Source organism: Patagioenas fasciata, chromosome Z, assembly GCF_037038585.1.
Source record: "Patagioenas fasciata isolate bPatFas1 chromosome Z, bPatFas1.hap1, whole genome shotgun sequence".
Taxonomy (NCBI): Eukaryota; Metazoa; Chordata; class Aves; order Columbiformes; family Columbidae; genus Patagioenas; species Patagioenas fasciata.
Genome location: NC_092560.1, coordinates 71,901,412 through 71,927,948, shown reverse-complemented (window position 1 = coordinate 71,927,948; position 26,537 = coordinate 71,901,412). Strand labels below are relative to the sequence as shown.

Sequence of the window (26,537 nt, the reverse complement as noted above, 5' to 3'; positions counted from 1 at the left end):
TTGAGGCACTCAGATCTTGTATTTTCTGTGAAACTGTGAGTTTGTAGTTGTCCCACAGTAGAATTGTGATTCTTCCCATTTCCAAAGATACCCATGGAATGAACAAAATGGCTGAGAAGTCCAGTGTGCTAGAAATGGAAAATCCTTGGATGCATTCACAAAGCTTTTGTGACCTTCTGCACCTACAACCAAGACAGCACTTCCACGAGCACTTTCACCAAAAGCATACCAAATGAATAGTACACAGTAACTAAACATCAAGGGATGAAGTTTAAATGCACATTGTGACTAAATCTGTCTGACCAGATGTACTCCCAGTGCAAGGGATGAGAACAAAAAAGAAAGCACAATGAGGAAAGTATGCAGAAACTCTTCATCTGGCTTATTTGCATCCCTTACCTGATTTACAGTGGCTCCAACTGAGCCCTGCAAAACCATCTGCAGCATTTTGGCATCTGGTGGTTCTTGGTTGATGGCTGCAGTTAGTTCCTGTGTCTTTTTTTGCATATCTTCAATAGCAACTTCAATTGGGGTTAAAATAAACTAATGAAAGTGAAAGAAAAGATGCTTCATTACCTGAATTATGCAAGCAGTTCACCTGTTCTGAATGTGTCAATACCACTTCATTCTTGTGTGCCAAAAGCAGTAGTTGTAAAACCCAGGAAGACTGTTCAATCTTGGTAGATGCTGCTTTTTGATCCAAAGCTCTTTGACATCTTATAATTTGTAAGAACAGGATGTGGATCTGACTCCTTGTTTCCACAAATTCTTTATTACTCTAGTGAATGTCTGAAATGGTTTTGTGCTTTCTACATTTATAAAGCTTCCCTGTTTCTAAACCAGCTCTGAGCCCAGTTTAGTTGTTTGATTGTACTTCATTAGCTAGAAGTATGGCCATAAACAGAGCTCCATGCATCCTCCCACACAGCATTATAACCAGGAGGTCACAAGAGGAATATACAGTCACTATCCTCTCTTCTTCAAATATCCATCTTGGATTTGTCTACCCATTCTCTGCCATTCCTATTTGTGAGAGTAACACATCTGAAAAATTCAGCTTTTTTTTTTTTCTGCCAAGCATAGAATTTGAAAATCTTCCTACCCAAAGACTCCTTCATCCCCTAAGAAATTAACATTCGTCCTCAAAACCAATTACCTCTTCTTTTTGGATGACATTGATTCTAGTTTTGATGTAGGGGAAAGCATGCATTGTGGTTAGGATGGTGTTCCTCTTGTATTGCTCACTAAGGTCTCCTCTGGGGCGCCCATCCATGGTGAAAGGAGTAGTGTACATGAACCGACAGAGGTTGAAGTTCTTCTCAAAATAGGTTACCCTGTCTTTCATCTCGTACTCATCAAAATACGGCTCCACAAAAGTAATCTGTATGTATGCCTGAAAAAAGAAGCAAGTACCATGACAGTATTTTACAACCCAAGAAGTGTAAAAGGAATGGCATATGTTAAATATCCCATAATTCACACTGGCTAAGCATGGTCTAGAAGAGCACAGAGCTGCAAATCGTTCAGGGTTTCTTCTCTTCTTCAGAGCTGACAAAACTTGCCTGTGGGAAGGGCACAGCTTAACCCTGGGGATCAGAGCCAGAGACTGGACCAGAGATCAGAACTTCTAATTTCCACAGTGTCAAGCCAGAGGCTTTAAGGACACCCCTGGACACAGAGATACATCCAAGTTGAGGATTTATGGTGCCTTAATGTTTGAGCATGAAAGCTGCAAGGGGATCCCACTCTCTCCCTTTATCTTCTGTGACACTCAACACTCAGTAGTACTTTCCCTACCTTGTTGGGATCCAACTTTCTTTTGTCTACAGGAGCGGAGTCCTTAATCACTTCCACAGCATCCTCTCCAAAACACTGGCCATAAAATCCCTGGAAAGGAAACAGAATTATCCTGGAGTGTCCTTAATCCTTAATACAATGCTAATGATCTGTATGCCTCTAGAAGAAAAGAGGAACCACGGCAATTTCTGGGCTCTGTACAGTCAGTACACTGTTTCATGAACCACAGCTGGCCAGGGTAAGGTACCTTCTGGCAAAGATCACTGTGAGTTGCTCATAAAAAAAGCAGAACTCAAGGTGAAGTTATCAGAAGGGAACAATGCAGTTCCATGAAAAAGCTGAAAATATACTGAAGCAAATATCTGGCATGCTCAAATCAAATAAATCAATATATTACAATCCTGCCTCAAGAGAAGGGATCACTTTCATCATTATGCTGCAAAAAGGGCCACAATGGAAAGGATATATACAAAGGAAATAACCTACGGTAGAAATCAGTTTGTTACTGATTTTTTATAGCAATAATGCTGTTAGAACTCTGTTCACTAGAAAGTATAACGTAACAGTGGATACGATATTAACACAATGGTTTTTTATTTACCTCTAATCTGTGAGAAATCTCAGGAAGTTTGGTAATTGCAGGCTCCTTATAAACGAATTCCTGTTCATCCAAGTCCCCAAATTTTGATCCATAGAAACCAACACGGAAGTAAGTTCCAAACATTCGCTTTTGACCCTAATTGATAAAAAGAAAGAGGAAATGTACAGTTATTTACAACTGATCTATAAGAAAATGCACTAATCCTATGTTTCCCCATATTTCAGAGACAGTTCTATGTATCATCAGTGGTGATGGCTTAGAAGCACATATTCATGAAGGAAAACAAGCAAATTAATGCAACATTTGATTGAAATCTGACTTAAAATTTAGGCTAATAATGAAATAATTTTTGCAAAACTAAATAACATTATTTTTTAATTCCACTGTATACATGTTAACTTTAAAATTTTGCAACAAAAATTGACAAGAATTTTACTAGGATCAGCAGTAAGATTCTTCTGGAGAAAGTGCATGTTCAGGGGCAGTGTGAGAGCTGAGAATTTTGCCAGGCTTTTGAATTTCTTCTGGTTTATAACTGAAAACAGTACTTAATTGACAAGAAAGTTATTTTTATTACATAAAGTTATTTTTCTTAAACAGATATGGCCAGGTGGAATCATGCATGTTCTTATTCTAAGTTTGGTCTGTTCAGCTATTTTTCTGTACCTCTAAACCAGTTTTATATTCATCTTCACTTTTTCCTACAGAGAGAATAGAACCTCTTTTCACTGTAGTCTACCATTTGATAGGTAGGCTAAAGCAGATGGAAGCTTTTGCTAGAGAAAGGAAATAGATCTATTTCATGTGAACAGTTTTATTATCACCAGTCTTGAACAACTGCAAGGCAGCAATGTGTTTTGCTAGCACTGTCTTGCCTCACCAGTACCTTATTAATAACGCTGTCAAAGGCCTTCTGTAGCTTGCTGTGTGTCAAGGTAAGCTTCCTGAAGTCTCGATGTGCTTCCAGTATGGGGATGACAATTTTGTAGACCTCATTCACAGTTTCATACAATCCCCCCTTGAGGGGAAAAAAAAAAAAAAAAAGGAGAAAAAAGAGAGGAAAAAAAGAGAAAAAAGGGAGAGGAGAGGAGAGAGGGGAGAGGAGAGGAGAGGAGAGGAGAGGAGAGGAGAGGAGAGGAGAGGAGAGGAGAGGAGAGGAGAGGAGAGGAGAGGAGAGGAGAGGAGAGGAGAGGAGAGGAGAGGAGAGGAGAGGAGAGGAGAGGAGAGGAGAAAGGAAAGAAAAGAAAAGAAAAAGAAAAGAAAAGAAAAGAAAAGAAAAAAGGAAAGGAAAAAAAAGGAAAGGAAAAGGAAAAGGAAAAGAAGAGAAAAGAAAAGAAAAGAAGAGAAAAGAAAAGAAGAGAAAAGAAAAGAAGAGAAAGGAAAAGGAAAAGGAAAAGAAAAGAAGAGAAAAGAAAAGAAGAGAAAAGAAGAGAAGAAAAGAAGAGAAAAGAAAAGAAAAGAAGAGAAAAGAAGAGAAAAGAAGAGAAAAGAAGAGAAAAGAAGAGAAAAGAAGAGAAGAGAAAAGAAAAGAAAAGAAAAGAAAAGAAAAGAAAAGAAAAGAAAAGAAAAGAAAAGAAAAGGAGAAAAGGAAAGTTAGTTCTCATGCACTCTGAAAAGAAACTAGATCACCATTAACAGCCTGGCTGAAAATGGGATTTATGGGACTCACCTTTTAATCTGCTATGTTGCTTCTTTTAGCTTTCTAAAAACTAGCAATAGTAAATGGGTAGTTCTAAACTGTGAACAACAAAGTGGATCTAATTTGGATCTCTGATCTGCTGGGCTCTGAAGACCAAATTCCTGTGTAAAGCACATGGTTTCTGCTTAGGGACTAGAAAAGTTAGAAATGCAGCCGAGCAGAAGGGAAATGGGTGTGTTTAGCATGTACAGTTCATGGCAATCAGAGCTGCATCTGGTCAAAAGGAACCCAAATGATGTCTCCAGAGATGTTAGACCAGCACTACAGCAATAGGATGAGCTCCTTGAGTATTAACATGACTCTTTACATGGTAAATGTAGATTATGAGGCTGGTGGTTGAAGGCTGCAAAAAGCATAGGAGTAACTCTTACATGCTTTCTATCACAAAATCTGTAGTTTAAGCAAGAATTTTTTCTTAATGTACTACCACATGAAAATACCAGCCAAAAGGCTTTGGTCATGCCTGGAACAATCACTTTATGCTGATGCTGCCTGTAGTCTTCACAGCAGAGGTGGATGTAACTGAGCTAGGCTGCCTGAAAAGCCTGGGTTAGCCAGCCTGGCTGAGACAGGACCAGGTCAGCAATAAGGTGTGTCTCTGCCTCTTGTATTTTTGCAGTGAGGCAGATCTGTGGAGCCTGGTTTAGCAGTAAGAATTTGTTTTGTCATAAAGCAGAAAAATAAGCTGCGGATATGGCCCAGATGGCCCCGCTCCATGCCCCAGTGATTTCGGCTCTCACTTACTGTGCTGAAGAGCTCTGCTGCTTGTTCCAGCAGCCCTACCAGGCCACTTTCTGAGAAATACCTCCCAGAACATATACCATCTTCATCTGGAGACAAAACATCATCTGAAACAGCAGATTCTTCTAGCACGTTGGATGAAATGTTCTAAAATAGAGCAGAGCAGATAAATGAGAAACCTAGGTAAATAGTCTATCATAAAGACTGAAGCAGAAACAATTTATTAATGTGATGGGAAGAAGAACGAGATTATACAAACGCAGCCAGGAGACACACAGTTAAATTCCATATAGACAGGAGGGTAACACCATAAATTTCAGAAGATGGCAGATCAGGCATCTTGCTGCAAGAATCTTATACTTTCTTTCTTGCCTCAGGTTTCAAAGGTAGACTCCTACAGCCTGTAAGCTGGCCTCCCTCTGGTAGCTGGATTTCAATGAAGCTGCAATGAGCTTTATCTCCTGTGCCACAGGGGTCACAGCCAATGTGCTCTTCTGCTGCTGGTGCCTGGGGGTGGGAAATTCCCAGCTGCAACCTGGACCTCCTGCCACCTGCTTGAAGAAGCTGCAATTTCCAGTTGTTGATCTGACTTTTGCAAACAGAGAAGTAGGACATAGACAATATTGCTCTAAAACCGGTGATAATTGGATGCTGCTTCTCATTTCAGCCTCTGACATATTACGTCTTCATCCTGCAGAATCTACTTGGTTCCTTGTTGAAGTTACTGTTCTTATTGTGTATTTAAATAAAACTAGACAAAGTACACTGTGTCAGTCACTCTTTTTGATTCTAGACCATGAAATAAGATGTCTACAGTTCTTCAGCAGGCCTTTGAATAGATGTCCCTGAGTAGAGTCAACATTAAAATTTTGGTAATACACAGAAATACATGTAAATGATCAGAAAAATAAGTGTACATACAATGTGGAAGTAGCATACATAACTTTCAACAGCAGCAGAAATGCTAAGCTTTGATTTGCTAGTAATTAAAAGGAGTTAAATTAGTGTCATAGTGTCTTACTTAGCAGAAACTGGCAACGACAATCTGTCTGAGTGCAGGACAGATGCCAGCTGGCTGGCTAGCTGGGTCCTTAAAGAAATCTTTATAAAATGGCAGAGACACGGCGGGCTGTTACTATTGATCAGATTTCAGATGAAGAATTGGCACCACACATCACTAGCAACATGGACTTTCCCCCTTGGGTTTTGTTGATGCATTTGTTTCCCCATAGGTGAAATTTACTCCAGCCATGCTGCCATCACAGTGCCTGGTCTGCACATCATGTCAGCTCCACTGGAAGGGTGAGCACAAATCTCAGGACAACACTTGCGGGAGTTAAGAACAGGACTGAATTGCAGGCAGAGGGAAGACTGCAGCAGGTTTTTGCACACCCATGCTATTTTTTACCTACCCGTCTCATTGAAGATAATGACTTGAACCAGAGTTAGCCTCCCTGGCACATACCTAGGGCAAGTCATACAACCCATGCAGTAGCTCAATTTCTAGTTTTCCCTTTCTGTAACAGTAACCATGAAGGACTGTTTTCACAGAATGGCATAATGGCATGTGGTCCTTGGTGGCTTTTTTTTTCTTTGACTAGCAAGAGGAAAGGAGCCCAGTGGAGTGATTTCGTTATGAAAGTAACCAAGAAAGTCACAGACACTAGTTGTCTGATTATCTCTTCTTTGCCTTTAACCCTGTAGTAACTAATGTCAGGAATGTATTTCCATGTTTTACAGTCCACAAAGTCTAGCAGGAGAGAGTATTTATTATGTATTCCTGGTGCTCGCATGATCTTTTGTAAAGTGAACATGCCTCACCCACCTTTCAACTTGACCTACCTTTCACACTGAGCAATTTTATATGTCCCTTATATAATAAAGGCAATAGACAAGTTACCAAGTATATGATCAGCAATTATTTTAGACCTCACAAGCCTAGTTTTCTCTAAGGAAAAGAAACACTGGTGTAAACTCAAGGGGCTTTCTGTGATCCCCAGCTTTTATCACTGTGTTAGATACAGCTAGGGTAGCCTGCAACCTATATCCCCAAAACAAAGTCCTTGTCTGTGGTAATATAAAGTGGCTTTAAAGTCAGTCCATATGCCATTCATATTCTAAGTCCAACTTATCACCTGCAAAGGGGATATAGTGTAAACATTAATTAAGCTGAAAGGGAATTTCACGGAAAGTGATCCCATTATGATTTCAAGAGATGATTTTGATTGCACAGAGGAGAGTATATACAGTTTTGTCTGGCACAGTGTAAGTGTTACTCTATTGACAATTGGTTTTCTGGATACTGACAGAGTCACTGCAGAAGACTTAGGTCAACTGATTTAATCCTTTCCTGCCTCATTTCAATAATCTGTAAAAAGGAGAGAACACTTCTGCTCATCCAGAATAGTTTTTTTTTTTAATACACAATGTTATAATGGTCAATTCTGCAACTAAATAAATGTGTATCACCAATATTAGTTTATTTCATATCTGAGCTAAATGAAGAAATGGACACAGAAATAGTCAATAAGTGAGATCTGGAACTCCAAGTAGGGCTGGGTAGTGTTCTCTGTTTTGAGAATGTCATCTGAATAAGATCTTCACAGGTGCTACAAAACACAAACCTGTTTCTGTTTGTAAAGAAAGGGAACTCTTCTCGTGAAAGGCTTTGTAAAAATGCAAAGTGTTATTATAGTTAATTATTGTTATTGAGCAAACTGAAATTCAAAATTATGCTGTCAGATAAAGACTTGTGTAATTGGATTTCTGGTCATTAAGGTATTTCATTACCTTTCTCCTATGGAGCAACTGTTCCTCTGGCAAACATATCTACGCAAGCCTTTTGATGACAGAGACTGATTTGTTGCTTCTAAACTTCAAAGTTTTTGCTTGCCCAGTGCCTTGTAAAATAGACTAAAGTTCTCTAACTGGAAACATACCCATTCACGTCAATGTGCATAATGTTGGAGCAATGGAAGGAGGAACTGTATTACGGTCAAGTGTGCAAGATTACAAGCATTCAAGGCAGCCTGGGAACAGGATGACATTGGGAAGGGAATGCAGATTTCAGCCATACCTAAATGATGATAGTATGTAACAAGAAGGAAGAAAACAAAAAAATAGAAGTAATGAATGGAAGTTAGAAGTTAGGAAGCACACAAACCTGATAAGGGGTGAAAAATGGCGAAAGTATAAATGCGTGGCCAGAAGTTCAGCCAGTAAAAAGAGTATATACAGCTATCTTAAGCGTAAAGGAATTTAAGAATAATGCTAGTCTATCACCCGATTGCTAAGGTGGAATTGCAAGTACTAATGCCCAGCATACTACATTCAATGCAAAATGCCAAGTGGTTCAATTATGTTCACATTTACTATCCTGAAGGGAAAAATCCGCAGGTAGTATGGTTATTCACATTTCTGAAGGGAAAAAGAAACAGGTGGTATGGTTATTTACATTTCCGAAGGGAAAAAAATGCAGGTTGGATATTTATATCAAGGGATGATGAATGTTGCCAACTACTAGTGCTAGCCACTTCAAAATTGTCTGGACCATAAAACGTGCTCCTCAACAGTTTAGAAGAGTTCTGCAAAAGAGTATTCAGGTAGTGAATCCTGAGTTACCATATGTTTTAGAAAACTATGGAAGTTCCAGAGGAGCAAATATGCTTTGGGGACCACATTTTTTAAGAAGTAAACAAGATGAGCAGATAGTGGTAGGTTTATCAGTCTGCATCTAGGACAAAGTGGTGGAAATACTAATACAAAATTTTACTAAAGAAAAAATTAAAGATATTGTGATTAATCTAAATCAAAACCAGACTACAGAAACCTGATGCTTTTGAAGATACTACCATCCTACAAAGGCAATAATGCCCAAACAGCAGATGTCTATACAACATTTGAGTTGATTCTGCAAAACATTTCTACTAATCAGTCAGAATGATTTATAATAATTGAAGCAAACACTGTAAATGAACAACGGTCTTCACTGGTCTTAGACAGTAATGATGAAGGAGGAATCATCAATACATGGCAATATATTAAGGGTTCAGCCATTTCTATTTTTAATGATGTGTGAAAAAAATAATAAAATCACTGAATTTGCACATGAAGTCCATTCAGGTAACGGTAACTAAAACTACATAACCTGATAAACTATGTATAAACTATCTGCATTTCAAAATGTCTAACTCTAACAAGAGAGAGTTATGCTTTCGCCTATTTGATGTAGAAAAGCAAAGCAAAAAACAAAACCCAAGAAAACTCTCTGGAAAAGATCAGTTTATCACCAAGCAAAGAGCTCAACAATGCCAAAAGAACCAGTGGAGTACCTGCAGAGATAAACTGAGAGATACTTCCAAGGCTTAAATAACCTATGCGACATTTTTACTTGACTTTGATGTGACTGCATATATACTGTGGTGATTGTGTCATTTGTCAATCAAAAAGCTGTTGGTTGGTAACTGGAGACAGTCAAAGGGTTGGAGAATATACCTAAAAGAACTGAGTAGCTCCAGTTACCTAGATTATGAGAAAGAAGTTTGAAAGTGCATCACAGTTGGTAAGTAACAGCTGTAGGAAAATTAATGTGATAATAGAGGTGGTCTGCTTAGCAAACAAGAGATTATAGTATGCAGCTACTAGAAATAGACGCTAGAGACAGCCAGGTACTAAAGTACCAGTTTTCATCAGTAAACATAAATCTTCAGAACAACCTACCAAGAGTGGTGATGGATACTCTGCCATTGTAACATTTTCTCCCCATATACGCACTTCTACTCTGCTTAACACAAGAAGGAATACACACACCAGAACAGGCCTCATGCTGTCAGATCTTGGGAGCCTTTTCTTACCTGAAAACTGACACTGCCCACTGGGAGATAGTTTCTGTCTTCAAGCATGCTAAGGTACTCTGCCACCAGCGCTGCAGCGTGGACCAGACACATGGCTGCTTCCGTGTAGCACTTCCTCTTGGTGTGCTTCTCTGCCATGTTCTGCAGCCAAGTCAGCCTCAAGTCAGGCGATGTCTGGTATCCTTTGGCAATTCTAACAACATAGGATAGAAAGTAGGTGTGAACAATCACTTCTGCTCAGATAACAGAAAGAACATTTATAATTCTCCACCTCAGTTGAATGGAAGGAGACATCTCTGTCTTTATGATTAATGATTTGCTGACCACAGGGCAAAATAAATAGTTAGGCAGGGGTAGACAGGACACACAGGGGCTATGAGGAGAGTAAAACTGTTAACCACAGACTTTTCAGTGTTCATCAGTCCCTGACTCCCATGCTCACCCAAGTCTGTGCCCACCTCCCAGAGGCTCCACTGCAACACGCTCAGTCCCGCAGCCTGGACCCCCTGTGACAGATCAGCTGTGCTAAAGCACGAATGTACACAAACAGAACAGCTAGAAGGTTTGTCCACAGCTTGTCCATAAAGTGCACAGTTCTTGTGCTCACCTCATTGCAGAATGTCCTCAGTAGTAATTCTAAACAGATTCACCTGTACATGAGATCCATGAGCATCTCTGGATCTTCCTGAAATTCCCTCATTTTCACCGTATCTGACAGGATGCTGTTCAGATTACACAGCAGCTCCTCTACCTGTGGTAATACAAAGACCAACACGCATTTCTCAGATGTTTGTTTTCTCCTTCTGGAAAAACAACAGCATCTTCACCAGATGACGTTATTCTCTTTTAGTCCTCCTTACCCAAGGAAATGTTAGGATGTTGAACTGCTACAAGACACATTTTTCCAACTCTACTCAACACAGCAAAGACTGCTGACATAGAAAATCTTATACACACATTTAAATTACTCAAAATAAGCTGGAATACTTTGATCTGTTTATTTCTGAATGAAAAAAAAACCCTGAAACCTATGTGCTAATGGAGTTCAGCTTTAGTTGATCTATGCTCCGATAGCAAAGCAGATGTTTTTGTAAGTATTCAGCACAAGCTGAGTTACTGTAAGATTTTTAGCAAAGCATCTGACAGTTGTCTGAAATGTTTTTCATTATTGCTGCTGCCACTTTATAAATTGAAAAAGAGAGAGAGGTTTTCATTATGCTACTTGTTTGAAAACATTATAAATTAAATTCCGTCTTCAGAAACTCTTACAGGGTACAGTTCCTACTGGAAGAAAGTTGTACACAATGCTAAGAGAAGATTCTCTTGTAATGTGATTTCAGTGGAACTTCTTAAGTGTTTATTCTACGGAATTATGTCCTCCACTTCTTTTTCACTTATTGTTGTGTTAGAAATAAACTAACAGAATAAGCCCTGCATCCTTATTTTTCATTGCTTTGGAAGATCAAGATCTAGGACTTGCTCCAAGCACATTCCTATGTGAAAGCTTCCAATAAAAGCCACAGATATCATAAAAGATTTGACCTGAATGGGAAATGGAGTTGCCTGCATATCTGCATCTTCCTCTGCATAGGCTAGGATGGTTCGTAAGGATCGTCGAAGGAATTCCTCATTAAACTCAGGTGATTTGCCAACCAGAGAGGCTAGTGACATCGTCACCTGCATCTTCACTCTTGCAAAATTCTTTCAGAAGAAAAAACAAAAACATGAGAGAATGACGGCTGCACTGCACCATGCATATTGGTTCACATATCTCTGTCTACTGTGTAAACCAAACCCACTTTCTCCTGCCCACAAAGCGTTAAACTCACTGCTCACACAACTGGTCTCTGGTGAATCAAAGTCAGTCCTGTTTTACCTGGTTAAGCAAAAGTTCCCTAATTCTGACAAGTCTGTACTTTGGGGCAGGAATGTACCTTGCAGTACATATGCTTGCTTGAGACAAGGGGAAGTCAGAAGCACCTCTTTCTTTCTCTGCACAGGCCAGTGGGTGTGTAGATCTGGACACTCACAGAGGAGAAAGAGAGGAAAAAGGACTAGAAAACATTCTAGAACAAGTATGTGAAGCTAAAAGCCTCCGAGGGCCCCACATGATGATACACTACACTTTGTTGATCATGGTGTCTCAGAGGCACATTTTCCTCCTGCAAAGCCAACAATTCTTACATGTCCAAGTCTTTTAAAGGAACAACTAGGGAAGAAAATGTTGTGCGAGATAAGATGATATCCAAAATGCTAATGTATGTCCTTTTCCTGCTAAGACACTGTTAACCTACATGCACAACATGTGTACTTTGCTCCATATGTGTGGTAAGAATCAGAGCGTAGACATGAGATCAAGGGGCAAAGAATTCCCATTAATACAAGCATACAGTAGTGCTACTGAGGTTGTAATGGCATTAGAGTAGAACTAGTCTAAGTTTAAGTGGTGCTGACATGCAGCTGAAAAAAACCCAAACGTGATAAAATGTAAAATATTGCTTATGCATTGTATAATCCTTGCTATCAGGGCCTAATACTGTTCTATTTGAAGATGCATTTACCTATGTTGCAGAAAAAGTCATGCTTTCCTAAACAAAATAATGAACAATAATTAAAACTACTTCCCTCCCTACACCTCTAGCACTACTTCTGGCTGAAATGCGTGAAACAGCATGACATACGAGTATATATCTGCATTTTCTATCACAACTTCAGTTTCAGTTTCAATTGATCCCAGAAAAAGGTGGAACAAAACATACTGCTTTTCTCAAAATCTTACACTGGTAGAGCTGAAGCTGTATCTCATGAGGAAATAAAGAGTGGCACAGGCTTGAGTCCGTGTAGTATCTATGCTGCTGCTACAGTGATGGAGAACTCTTTGGCACAGGTCAGCACACTGCTCAACCTCCTCTTCAAACAGGAAATCTCCAAACTACAGGAGATAGAGAAGAAAACACCCTTGGCTTAGTGCACAAAAATAACAGGATTCAGACAACTAATTAAGTTTGCAAAAACTATATTTTCTACTTAAAAAAAAAAAAAAATTGTACTTCTGATTCAAGTGAACCTATACATTCCATTTTCAAGACTTTGTTATAGAGAAGAAAGGTTTGAAAATCATCTTTGTGTTTTGAAAAAGGGCAGCAGAAAGAGAATAAAAAAAATTCTTGGAGTCCCATGGCTTTTGAAAGCATCAAATATTGCAAAATTCTTAGAAGCATGAAGAGTTGCTATTTTCAGAATATATAATGGTTAATGAAACATGCAAATACATCCTTAAGCATAAGGAGCAATTACTAGCTTTTTGCATCAACGCCCTACCCTTCCCCAGCCCTCCAATGTTCTTCCTCTTACGGTGTGCCACAACACTTCCATTACCCAGTTTTCATGCCAGATCCTCCTATACGGGGTCTCCACAACACACCAAGTGGACAATAAACCCAGGAGGCAGGATGTCTGTCCTAAGAAACTCTCACTGTAGGCAGCACATATGCTCCAGTACTGTTTGTACATACGTAAGACTGATAAAGGTGTGTGAACAAATATTATTTCTCATTTGTAAGCCCATTTCTCAGGTCTCAACTTTTCTTCATTATCTCAGTGTTTCATGACTGGTTTATATTGCAAGCTTGCTGGCACAGAGTTCTATCATTTTTATTTGTAAAATAACATCTATATACCTACAGCGTAATAGAAATAATTGGAATGATTGCCTCATAAAATACAGATCTGAGTCAGCTTCACTAGAAGATCTATTTCAATGAGAATAACAATTGCTTCACAAAATTCATTATTGTAATTGGAAGTTAGCTTTCAAAGATAAAGTACAATGAAAACATAATTATGCGTTTCATAACTATCCAAATATCTACCCTGTAATTAGGCTTTGTCAGCTAATCTGCATTTAAGAGCAGACAGGCATTAATTGGACAGGAGTAACCTGTTCATTATTTGCATTTTAGAGTAGTTTAGGGGAAAAAACAAAATAAATCAAAATATTTCATGGCTTTTTTCTTTTTGAAATTGCTTTTCTTTGCAGGAGAATGAATCTTAAACAGATGACCCATATTATAAAAATGCTGGGTCAAATTCTGTCCTTGTATATTTTTTTTTTTTAATTGGTGAGACAGAAATGAAAGACAGATTAGGATTTGGTTTAGTTCTCAGGCAGAATAAAGATGAAATTTGTCAACATCTTAGAATCTACTTAAAATTTTGGAGCCTATCTTAGAAGTAGAAACGTAGAATCGTGCCCCTGATCTCTGATGAGTTAGCTTTGATTTCACTGCTGCCCAACTGGTTAGAAACTAGTTCTGATGATATAATAACTTAAATTTTGCTCTATGGAATCTGCACATCCCTTAGTATTAGGATTCCTAATTAAAATCAGAATGTATTTGAAATAAAATGGGTGGAATTGTTTGCCTTTTTATTAGTAAATCTACATTAAAGACTAGACTGCTAAAACCACAGGGTTATTCAGATTCAGTTATTCTGTATTGTATGGTCAACAAAATAACCTTACAAGAGCTGTAGAAGTCCCTTAACATCCCTACAGATAGGCATTTGTATTTACATATGCAAAGATTTAATGAATGCCAGAGTAAAAATGGTAAGTAAACATACACAGCTCTGCTCTAGAAATGTTGCTGTAATAACTTGGTTGGAAACATGAAAACAGAAGCATTGTCAAGAGCATACCTTAGCAATGAGAGCTCTGAGTGTAGCAAAGCAATGAGTCAGGTAAGTGGTGCTCTGATCGCAGCCAAGAGAATTTACCAGGACCTTCAAAACTCCTCCCAAAAGATTGTCTCTGCACTCTGCCGCAAAGCTTGCCTACACATTGAGAAAGAAAACAACAGTAACTGCATGAGGATCATAGTAAGACTGTGGAAATGGCTTTCAACAACATCTACTGAAGACAAGGCGGTAGATTTCCCTTTAATTCACAGTAGTGTGATGTCCTACAGTAGGAGCGGCTTATGGCAACATTGTAAGGCAAGCGGCAATTTCCTTTTTGGATTCATTCTTCCTCATCTTTTTTTTCCCCCTTCAAGACTATACAGGTTTACAGAAGATATTTAATTAAAACATTTTGCACTGCCTAAGAAACAAAAGGAGAAATGAATCTTGCTTCCACTGGCTTCTGAGGGAGCAGGAGTTGGTACCAAGCCAGCTCTGCCACTTCCCACCTGGATTATGTTCTCTTGCATATCGAGAATGATCAGGTTAGCTTCAGTTGCCAGGTTTCCACTGACCAGAGCTTCTTGATCAAGCTCAGCTTTTGACCTGCAAAAAGGAGTTCTAATTAAAGAATGCAGAAAGTATCCCAAGAGTTACATGGCCTGCTGTTTAAACAAAACCTAAACACAAATGATACCACTCTGAATGATCCTGCAGGAGCAAACAATGAAAATAGCGTTCAGAGGTGTTTCTTAAGAACTACAAAGTCAAATGAGGAGAGCTGATATCGTAGAACAGAAGTCCCAAAGTGGACACCTGAAAACTAGGTCTCTGGGTAGTTCAAAGAGGTGCTTCTGGTTCTTTAATAGCAATCTGTGTAATGGCTACTCTGCCCTCAGGATCATGCTCAATAAGCTGTGCAGCAATTCTTGAATTCATTGCCTGTAGCAGGACACGAAACCCCAAAATTAGGCAACTGATGTAACACTTTCAGAAATAAAGTAAAAAATAGCAGAGTTGGGCAAAGGGGAAATTGCTTCGATGCCATAGCAGCAGTGTTTAATGTAGGCAATTTAAAATGTTGATTCTTGATACTGTTGAGGACATAAGACAGCACGTCCCACAGCTGCAGGGTCAATACATCTCTGCCCCCGGCCATTAAGAGGGGACTGAGACATTTATAAAAGACAGAAGGTTGCGGTAAAGCAACGCATGGTACCTTCTTGGTTGAGACTTAAAGATGAGGTGTGGAACGTTGCTCCTCTGCAGCTGAATGCTGTTAAGTATAGGTGCAGCTCCTAACAAAAGTGTACTTTCAGAGATCCCTTCCATGCCAGAAACACAAAGAGGAGACTTTGTTCTTTTTCCTAAACTGCTCAGAAAACGGCTGTTGTACGGCTAGAAGCTGCTCTCTAGAGCTTGGGATTAGAGCTGCTCTGACTTGAGCCAAAGTTCCTAAGGTGCTTTTCTGTGGCTGGAGAAAGAGCCTTACAATCACACTTCCGAGTGACTTCAAAATCTGTGGCTTTTCTGCTACATTCCCTTACATTTTCTGCCCAGTGGAGTCTCATCCAAAAAGAAAACCAGAAAAGTAAAGAGTCACACTTTTGGGCACAAGCAGACAATTCTGGGAGGGCTAGGAAAGGAACTCATGGCAACCATATGGTTATTAATTACAATGATTCAAAGTAATGAAGAACAGAAGGGCCTGCCAAAAGGCTGGTGCTATTATCAAGCCAGGGATCACTAAATATGAGTAAGAACTGAACAAATTAATCAAACAGCCTAGCTGTTTGAACCATTTCCAGCAACCATGCAGCCTTTCACATTAACCATGCTGACTGAATGCTCTCTGCCACACACTTAGCTGATAACTGCAACTACAACCCGAAGCATGCAGGATTCAGGGAGAAGCAGGTTGAGTGGTGACCCATTAAAACCTGTTGTGCCATGGACTACCTGTGAACACCTAACTTACGGATCACATACACTAAAAGTATCCCAAAAGTGATGAGAGCAAAGAGCTCGCATACCAAAGTGATGAACATTGGGTAAACCAGAAAGGCCAGGACAGTATGCAGAGTTTTATTTATGTAACCGTAAGTTTTATTTTAAGTGATATAACTGAACTACTGTGAAGAGATATTGTAGAGAAGCTGCTGGAAGACTCTCTTATTCTGGTTTCAGCGAAACTGGCTGGGAGAAAGCAAGCTGCTTGCAGGGCAAAACATGAATATCCACACAGGATCTGCACCTCTCCCAGTCTAGCACAGAAGGTGGAAGGACTATTTTTTAAAAAAGTTTGGATAAATCACAAATTAACAATCTTGTGTTCAAAAATGCAATAATCATAGATGAGGGCTAGGCTACAACAAGGTAGCTGCCGTACAGCACAAACCAGTATTCTCGGTTCAAATTCATACATGTTGAATGATACCACAGGAGATTGCTGCCGCTGTATTGGTGGGAGACCACTGTCTCTGACACACAGTGGCACATTTAAATAGCCAAAATTTAAGCAAGTATCTATGGACAAATGACACGTCTACATTAGGGAAAAGCAACAAGTTCCATGCTTGCAGAAACTTGGCACACACCATATGAAAATGCTGTTAGCAAAACAAATAATTCCTGAAAATAATATTCCATAAACCTAGCCACTGACGTGTCTACTAAAATAGAGTGCTGATAAGGTGAAATGTACTGAGGCATCATAACTGAAACCTGCAAAAAGAAAAATATTCACTACAGAATAATTTTTTCCTACTCCTACTAGTTACTCACTTTTAACATAGCTTGGCAAACCCAGCTCAACTGATTTAATGTGGTGAACCTTATACCATGCTACTGTATGCAGTGAGGAGCCATAGTAACACCAGAACAAATGTTGCACCAAGCCTCTGTGGAGTATTTGACACAACTTGTTTCAATAACTAGTATTTATCACACTGCTAATCAGAAGGAAAAAATGTGTAGATAACTATTTAAACTTTTCATTAGAGCATTTGTGATCTCTTTGTTGTGTCATAGCAACAGCTGGATACTTCTGCTACATAAATATTTTCTATTTCTTTCTCTTTGGCAGAAGAGGAAAAGGACTGAAACTGCTGATTTTGTAATAAAACATCCTAGGAGAAACCACAAAACATAAAACCAAACCAAAACAAACAGCTTGGTTCTAATAAAAGCAATAGATATCTTTTAAATGACTTACTTATCTTGTCTCTCATTTGCCTGCCGCCAGTGAGTCTGCTCCTTTCTCCAGCGCAGGTTTTCATTTAGTCCCACTGATCTGTCATTCCCTAAAAGTGCAACATATATCAGCAAGATTAAAGCAAAAGGGGACACCTGAAGTCTGATATCTCACTGAAAGATGGAAGTACATGTCTGTAGCAGTTTGTCAGAACTAAAAACATTCAACTTTATAGCCTCAGGGCTCTACTAAAAGGACAGGACCTTATACATTTTTAATCTAGGATTTTTAGAACATTAGCTTCCTTAATGTCTTCAAAGACCAAAACACAAATTATTCCATTTATTAAATGAAACAGCCCTTTTTTGCTAGGAAAAACTTGTTCTTACTGATAGCTTTAACACAATTTATTCCCTCTTGATTAGACAGTAACACAATTTCTCAGAATGTCTTAAAACTTATTTGTTGGCCTCATATTCTTCACCTGAGAAGAGCTCAGTCTTAGCTACACCTTGGATAGTTGAAAGCTAATGATATTTTTATCCACAGCAAAACCAAGAAAGGTATGCAAGGGTGAAAAATCTAAGGATGAAAATGGGGATTGTGCATAAAGCCCAACAAACTCATTTATGCCTACAACCTCTTGAGATCCTCTCAAAACATGTGGAGGGAGAGGGGTATGAAGTACCAGCTGGTATTCTGCAGCGCTTCATCATTTCTCCTCTGGCTCCTTCACCTCTCAGTAACGCCTCTTCTAATCGGGCCTTCACATCTCGTGACTTCTGGAGTGCTTGGGTGCTAACTTTATCTGAGCTTTGTTTACCCTGAAAATAAAGTCAAAGCAATCAACATCAATGCCTGCATCTTTGGATATCAGCCCAAATTATATCTCCAGAATCAGACACAACAGGAGAGAGGGGGCAGCAAGCAATGCATATGATTGACTAATACATACAGGCTAATTAAATGTTGCAGATCAGGAAAGAGATGATGTATCTACGGCTAATAAGAATAAACATATAACTCCATGCTATAGGGAGAGAAATTAAAGTTCAGAGGGAAGATTATTTGATCTATTTCAGACAGACCCTGTCAGAGACAGAGTCCTGATGTCCAGTCCCAGCTCTTAATTAAAGGGTCACCCCTAGTATCCTGTCCATTATGTACAGAAGTGTCAATATAGTCCCCACCAAAAATAGCCGTCAAATCCCCATGAAAAGGAAAACAATAAAACAATTTATGTCAACTTCATAAGACTTCAAGTTTTGCCTGCACTGAGCTTGAAGACTACTCTCAGTTATATTATCTGTATTAATTTGTCCATTTGTATCATAGATTAGACAGGAGCTAATTTAACAATTGTCAGTAACAAATTTGCCCTGGACAGCAGGAAGGTAAGGAAAAAAAAATTAAACAGAAACAGGACAACAAAATCAGGCCATGTTTCACCTACCTTGTACTCAAAGCATGATACACAAATGAAGAGGAGGTCTAAAATCCTGTTTAACTGCATGGATGGAAGGTCTGCAATCCACTTCTGTATTAGATTTTGATCAGCATTTTTCATAATCCAGAGGAAACAGATCAAAAGGTTGCGAGTAGTATCAGGACCTAATGTGGCACTCTGTCTGTAGGGCTAGGAGCAGATAAAGCAAATGTCAGTTGAAATAGGAAAAGGAAGATGGACGTCATTTAGGTGAAGTAATGTTATTTAAATTTCAGTGAAATCAAATCTTAGGACTGGACTTCAGTAAGTTTAACTGCTTCTAGGTTATACTGATAGTACTTTTTGAATGTATGCATGTGAGATTAATGACAGGACCAGTAGTATGCATGTTAAAGACAGAAGAAAGCACAAGAGCATTGTTTGCTAGATGTTTTTATTTTAATTTCCTTAGAATAATGTAGAAAATGATTCTATGACTCTTTAGGCCCCTCTTGCCATGAAGTTGTCAGCCAAATTGTATAAAAGACGAAAATAACCATGAAGAAAGAGACAGAGAGAGAAAAAGAAAGATCTTGAGTCCTAAATCTATGGATTGTAGTGGGACTGGGGGCCAGTGAGGGAGTCATAGTGGCATTTGCTGGTCTGGAAATGAGATTAGTTTGGGTGTGGAAATGGAAATAGGCATGTGGGAAAAACGTGGAACTACTTATGGCAAGGGCTAATTAAATAACTAGAAGTGAAGAGGAGAAGATGACAGGAGGAATACAAGGTGTTCTTTGGGGCTGAAAGAAGTAAGAACACAGTTCTTCATGACTGTAGTTATTAGTCACAAGAAAGGATACAGGGAGAAAACAAAGAGAAAAACAGATAAAAGAAAGGAGTTGGACATGCCACTGGATATACCATGGACACCAGAGATATTCCAGAGCTCCTGAGGTTGAATTGATTCCCCGCAATGGCAAGGGCCACATTTTGATTGATTGCTCCTGGAGACTCCTGTTCTTCTTCTGGGTTTCCTGTGCGTCCCTTTCCGCTGCGGGCATCTGCAACTAGATTTGAAATATACTGTCGTAACTTCAGGAGAAATCCAGTTGTTGCCATTCACATGTCACAGTCTTACATTGGACTGTAACCTAACAAAACAATTGGCACCTCCATCCCTGAGACTGTTGGTCTGGCTGATGTACCAAGCAGTGAAAGAGATGCAGCACTAGCAAGACATTGCAGCAATCTGCAAAGGCTGCAAAATTGTTGAAATAAATACAGGGAAAGGATATGTGTCCAATAAGTTCCAGATGTTCAGAGAAGCTAAAGAAAAAGCAAAGGTACTGGCAAACATGGGTCTGTTTCTGAAGTGCTTCATAATGCTTATAACCATCCAGTTGCAGCCCATTTAGGAAAGAGGATCAACCCAAAAGCAATACATGGGTTTCTTGATATTCAACAACACATGTAAGTCTGCTAACTGCTGACAGAGCCAGTGTTGGTTCCTGGCTAAAGAACAAGTTTAATTTCAAGTATCTATCTGTTTCTATTCCTTGCTAGTTCTTGACATCACCTTCAAAAAATGAAGTTATTTACACCTAAGTTTTGTAAGAATCTCCTCTGATTCTGAGTGTCCATTTTCTGCTTTGTAAGTCCCATTTCTCAGAGAAGCTCAGTGACCAGCCAGTCCCAGTATGTTCAGAATAAGGTCAACAGCCTCTTGTGACAGATACTCAAAAAGAAAGACACTCTAAAAACCTAGCTATATGGGTTCACCTTGACTTCCTCATATTGTCTCCTTTTCATCTGTGCTATAAGGATAGTACTTAGATTGGAAGAAGGGGGTGAGAACTGATTAGCCAATGTATAATAAACGCTTTTATCTTATTACACTGAAAGTGCTAAATATTACTTTCAAAGTATTACGTATTTTTGTCCAGACACCTACACATAAAGTATTTTCAGAACCAGTGACAAAAGTATATTCTTCAACAATTACACCTCTTTCTTTATAGCCTTTATTTTATTTATAGAATTCAAATGTCGTTTTCCAAGTATCACAGATCTACTATCTAACAAAAAAATGTGAAATAGGTACTTTCAGCAATATCATATGAACACGTGGTAAAATGTGAGGAAACAGCTTAGATGATATTTTTTTAAAAGGCTTGATAATATAGACCAAGGTTTATAGTTATAACAGGTGATAAAATTGTATTTCCTGTGTGATGATCACATTTGCCTAAGATTAATTTTGATATCATGTTAATAACACTAATGAGCAACAGAAAAAGAAATAATACAATCCAATTACTTTAATCGTGATGTAACACAATGTCAGTGTTATTCTTGTTTTCTTCCCTACTGTCTGTTAAAACTGTCTTTGTCTCCATATTTCAGGAAGATCTTGGAGGATCATAGTATTTACACTAAGACAAGCAGGACTAGCTATAGATATATCTCTGGTCTATCATTTGTTCATGACACTGAAATTTTTCCTGTCTTTAAAAATCTCATTCACTTCTCAGTAAAGAAATACCCAGCCTTATTAGACTGTGGGTAATTTCTGCACTTAGTGTGATCTCTTTGATGTTTGATAAATTGTTTAGACAAGTGACTCTAAAAAGCTGGACAATACAAAGGGAAAAAGATCTTACTTGTAAAATCATGGAGTTGTGGCAACGAATCCAAAATAATACCAACCAAAGGAAGGTAGAGAGCTGCAATTTTAATCTTCACCTCTTTTTTGGAGCAACGTGGGTCCAGGTCATGGGAACTCAGCAGGCTGAGGATAGCACTGACAGCTTTTCTTTGCACCTTGCTAATCCTGTTGACACAAAAACTTCCATGAGCTTCACTAATGGGTCATGCACAAATTATTTATAAATCAAATGTTTAAGAAACAGAGTAAAGGTAAAAGAAACAAATTAATACACCAGTATTAATGAGATAATCTCTTCCACTCCAAGCAGAGAGTCATGTTGCCTGCAAAAGATAGATATTTTACATCTACAAGCCACTTCACCACAATCAAAGAGTACCCAAGTCTTTCAAACTTCCCATAAAAATTCAATATGGTGAAGAGAAGTGCTTACAGAAAAGCATCAGAATCTGGCCAAAGTTTAGTTAAACTCTTAAGCTCAAAGGCAGAGGTGTTTTAGAGAGAAAAGTAGCTGAAATTTTAAGCTATGTTCTCCATTTATGTATTTAGCCAACACTACCACAACAAATGGTATATTTTTATTCACTTGGAACAACATACTGCAGATAAAACAATGACTGAGTTATTGCTATGTTACAGTGACCCACTGACAGAGTGGAGGAAACAGGACTGCCCTTGAATCAAACTATGACCTTGGCAAGAGTAATAATGTGACTCAATTCCATTCTACAATTTGCAAATAGGGATACTCACCCCTCACCATCTGCATCCAGTGCTGCTGCCAGTTCAGTGAAAAGTAAGCCAGTCAGAAAGTGCTGCTGACGGTATTCAGCTGAGAGGTCAAACATACCAGCGATTTTCTGGTCCTGGAAACTAGAGCAGGAACTGGAGTTCTGCAGAAGTATATTAGAAGTGTTAAAGAAGGATCACTGAAATCAAAGCTTCTTAAAGAGGTTCTAGTCACAGTCCATGTAGATAATGCAGAAGCTCTACCAGAGGAGAAGCACAGACTTTGAAAGATGGTTGGACATTTTGGAGGAGAACATCCAAGCATGAAACAAAAAGCATCTAGTTTCAAATTAGTTGTTTGCTAGGATGCAATCTCATCCTTTCCATTCTGTGAGAGTAACTCATTTGACATTTTCTGAGATGTAAAATTCCTACTCTCTTTTCATTAGTTGGGACAGGACACAAAGTCAGAATTTTCTCCATATTTACAACTCTTTACATTGCTCTTCCTCTTACATTGTACAGCAAGAGATTGCCCCTACATTAAGAGAGATCTTGGTGTCAGAAGTTCTGCACTGTGTTTTCTTCAGCATCCATTATGTCTAACATGGAAGTAAGGTCAAGGGAGACAAGCAAACAGTGTTTCCTTTCACCCTGGAAATCCTTGGCTGAGCTTGCTGGCAGCTGGCATAATTTAAAGCAGCCTTCAGACCACTGTAACTTGTGGCTGTGACTGATATACAGCCAGCCCGTGAATGGAAAGTTGCTGCTATTTAAGTGTTGTGAACTTAGCTTCTCCAATCATAGGACTGTGCCACAGGTCACCTGGAATCTTTTTGTCCCCTGATCAGGTGAGCGTAAGTCTTAGACTCTATCCCACTGTACAGCTATTTGGGTTTATGAGTCCGAATTTTGGTTTTAATTTATATTCTTCAATATTCTCTCCCAATATTTCTGTCAGTCACCTGGGAATAGTCCCAGAAAGCAAACACTGTGGCAGCTGTCTTCCAGCATATTGGGTCAAATGAAATTAATGTGTCTGAGTAGCCCCGTATTTTGGATCCACGTACTTAAGACCACTACCATTTTAACCTCAAGCAGACAGGCCTTGGCTATACTATGTTTGTGTGGAATAATGTTCAACTGTAGAGTGGCCAGTTAAGTGAATCTGGTCTCTCTCCAAGAATTCCAGAAGATTTATTCACAAGACCACATTTCTTACTGAAAAGCTAACTCTAGCTGGGCAGCACTTCTGCAGACAGATCAAAATTACTGCAAGGTAGTCAGCTACTGCATTAAATCATCCAAGGGCCACAAAAACCTTATTTATTTGTGCAGGTTGCACTTTATAGGTTACTCCTAAGAGAGAAAAAGAGATGATGATGTTGTTTGATGGAAAAAATGATTAAACTAGTGTCTGTCCAGCTCTGACTTGATAGAACGAGTTGCAAGAGCTATGCTGACTTCTTTTTTTTCCCTCCATAAGCGGAAGAACCCATTTCTAGTTCTTTGGCATCCAGGATTAGCATTAAGCACAACTATTGGGAAATACTGACTATAAAAGCGTCATACTTTGCTTTTAAGATCGGGAAAAAGTTCAACAAAAGATTATTTACTATTACTGACCTGTCATAACCCTTAAGGTATGAGACGTAGCACATCTTAGCATCCCACCAATTCTTTAGCAATGACACTTGAAAAGAAACCATGACTCTGAACTGGTCCACTACTCAGAGAATTTTGTACCTTCTACTATTCTTAGCTTCAGTTCCATTCCCCTGCATCCAAGGGCTGTGGCAATTATGGGACACTGCACTGAAATGCTTCATCCCAATCCTGACCTCTGCAAGACCACTGAGGTAGAAAACAAGCAGGCTTGCACCCTTTGCTAGGGAGTTGGCCCCAGGGTAAAAGCAAGATACTAAGTAGAATGTAGAGGAGAAGAACACACTGGCAAAATAGCGTGTGGTGTGCCACACAACAATTTCTTTGTTGAATGTGTTTGTGAACTCCATGCTCCGGATGATGGATGGGAGGTTTTGATATTCAGGAAGTCTAGAGCTGTGCCAGTATCAGGTCAAGTCTGGAAAAATGTGCATGTACAGGGAATGACATCATGGGAGAAATGAGAAGTGATGAGGAGGGGCATTCACAAAAATTGTGTGGAGAGGTGTACTCAGGATACCTGAGTGTTTCCACACAGAAAAATCAAAAAGTTCAAATAAAAGGGAAAAAAACTATCCAGAAAACACAAGAGTAATCATTGGCAAAGTCGTAGCATCATCAGTACCATTGGGGTGGAGAGGAACCCAGAACAAAGAATACTGCTATTTGGAAAGGGAAGCATGGCAATCTTGCTCTGAACAAAACTAAGGCTCAACAGAAATCCATGATTTCAGGATACTGAAAATTGCAGTGTTGTAATCACTACCCTACATAGCAATAGTATCTGCATCCAGTTGGAGAACAAGAAGTTCAGCTAGAATGCAAAGAAAGTTTGCCGTGCACAGCTGCATGCCATAATTCTTCAAAACAGACACTGAAATCTGTAATTTTGGTTGTGTATATACCGGATATAGATGCACCATGTTCCTTTTAGACCTTGTATGCCTACCTTAACAGTAATTTTCTGTTTTCACATTTCTAGAGTGGCACATATCTGTGTCACATTAAGTTTTAGAATCATAGAATCATTCTGGTTGGAAGAGACCCTCAGGATCATCGAGTCCAACCATAACCTAACTCTAGCTCTAAACCATGTCCCTAAGAACATCATCTATATGTTTTTTAAACACCGCCAGGGATGGTGACTCAACCGCTTTCCTGGGCCTGTTCCAGTGCTTCACAACACTTTCTGTAAAGACATTCTTCCTAATATCCAATCTGAACCTTGCCTGGTGCAACTTGACTCCATTTCCTCTCGTCCTATCACTTGGTACTTGGGCGTAGCAACTCCCTTTAACTTGTGTAGATGCAGTTTTGCAGTAGTATTCCCTTAGTCTTTATTTTTCTTCCCATTTTCTTTCAGGAGGGAAGTCTTTCTCCTTGATCCAGCAGTGGCTAATTCTAACATAAGTATCTGAATACAGAGCAACGTAACTCTTGCTCTGCATGTGTGCTTCTTGCGACGTTCCTGCAATATCATCTTGCCTACCTGGGAGGATAAGGAGGGGGAGGGGGATGCTGGAGCAGATGCGGAGGTCATGAAAAAGAGGTTCAGATTGAGGTAATGCTCATGGCTGCAGAGAATTCTCAGGAACTCCAGTCTCATGGAAATCAGGGTGGAGAGTGAATTCAGCTTGTTTGAGAGCTAGAAAAGCAAACCAAAAAAGTGTCACGTGATGGGTGTGCACTGTTTAAATTACTATGTAGTGAAATATCCTGTTTCCCTAAACAGAAACAGACAAATAGCCCAGCATGCATTAAAATGTGCACTGGTTCCCTGTACCTAGATAGTTTCCATGCACAAGCCGCTGTTTGTTTGGCACTGGTGGTGTCTCTCTCCCTGCTCCCTGCTGACTTACCAACTTCTCAAGAGACAATCATGTGTTTTTTTCCCTCCCAAAGGAAAAACATACAATATTTTTTCTCTTTTGCATACCACAAAGATCAAACAAACTCTGCTAAGTCTGTGTCAAACTCATTAAAAAATCATGCTAAGCAACACAGAACATCAATGGTCTTGTCATTTCCCTTCGTATCAACAATGACAACAGTGAAGTACTGCACACAGTACAGGAAACCAGGGTGGTAGCCAACATGTGTTCTACCTACCATCAGCTAACAGAGGGCCTACCTTTGGCAGAAAAAACACAGCAGGTATATCAGGTCACAAAACGCAAGGAAAACTTTCCTCTTCAAATATAACAAATAATTTCACAACAACATCCTGCATCATAATTTATTTCTAATTTTGGAAGGCTTGTAAAGCAAGAAGACAGAGACGGATCATTTTGATTGAAACCCCCCACATCTAATTACTGTCCATCACAGGAGTGCACTGGAATAGTCAGAGACCAAAAGCTGCTCTTTATGGCCTGCAAACCCAGCTGCTAAGGGATGTAAAAAAGCAAGGGAATAAAAGTGGTTCTATGGAAGGTCTGCAGCAGTGCAACGTATGACATTTCTAAAAGTCTTAACCTCTGTT

At 39.2% G+C, this 26,537-nt stretch overlaps 1 protein-coding gene across 3 annotated transcripts in view; it reads right to left on the bottom strand.

Annotated features, from left to right (window-relative positions):
- Positions 1-26,537, bottom strand: part of DOCK8 (dedicator of cytokinesis 8) — a 93,246-nt gene that overhangs the window by 4,691 nt on the left and 62,018 nt on the right. For 2 of the 3 annotated variants that reach the window (XM_071802103.1, XM_071802104.1), the window contains 19 exons: positions 25,545-25,700; positions 22,415-22,554; positions 21,657-21,826; positions 19,918-20,063; positions 19,021-19,203; positions 18,208-18,391; positions 17,589-17,676; positions 14,884-14,980; positions 14,393-14,527; positions 12,471-12,623; positions 11,234-11,392; positions 10,342-10,442; positions 9,692-9,884; positions 4,842-4,985; positions 3,285-3,416; positions 2,399-2,533; positions 1,798-1,887; positions 1,157-1,393; positions 400-543 (listed from right to left, as the gene is read on the bottom strand). In XM_071802103.1, the coding sequence (XP_071658204.1) occupies positions 400-543; positions 1,157-1,393; positions 1,798-1,887; positions 2,399-2,533; positions 3,285-3,416; positions 4,842-4,985; positions 9,692-9,884; positions 10,342-10,442; positions 11,234-11,392; positions 12,471-12,623; positions 14,393-14,527; positions 14,884-14,980; positions 17,589-17,676; positions 18,208-18,391; positions 19,021-19,203; positions 19,918-20,063; positions 21,657-21,826; positions 22,415-22,554; positions 25,545-25,700 (2,787 nt within the window). The remainder of the gene's footprint in view (positions 1-399; positions 544-1,156; positions 1,394-1,797; positions 1,888-2,398; positions 2,534-3,284; positions 3,417-4,841; positions 4,986-9,691; positions 9,885-10,341; positions 10,443-11,233; positions 11,393-12,470; positions 12,624-14,392; positions 14,528-14,883; positions 14,981-17,588; positions 17,677-18,207; positions 18,392-19,020; positions 19,204-19,917; positions 20,064-21,656; positions 21,827-22,414; positions 22,555-25,544; positions 25,701-26,537) is intronic. The other variant, XM_065860691.2, reaches the window with a different exon arrangement.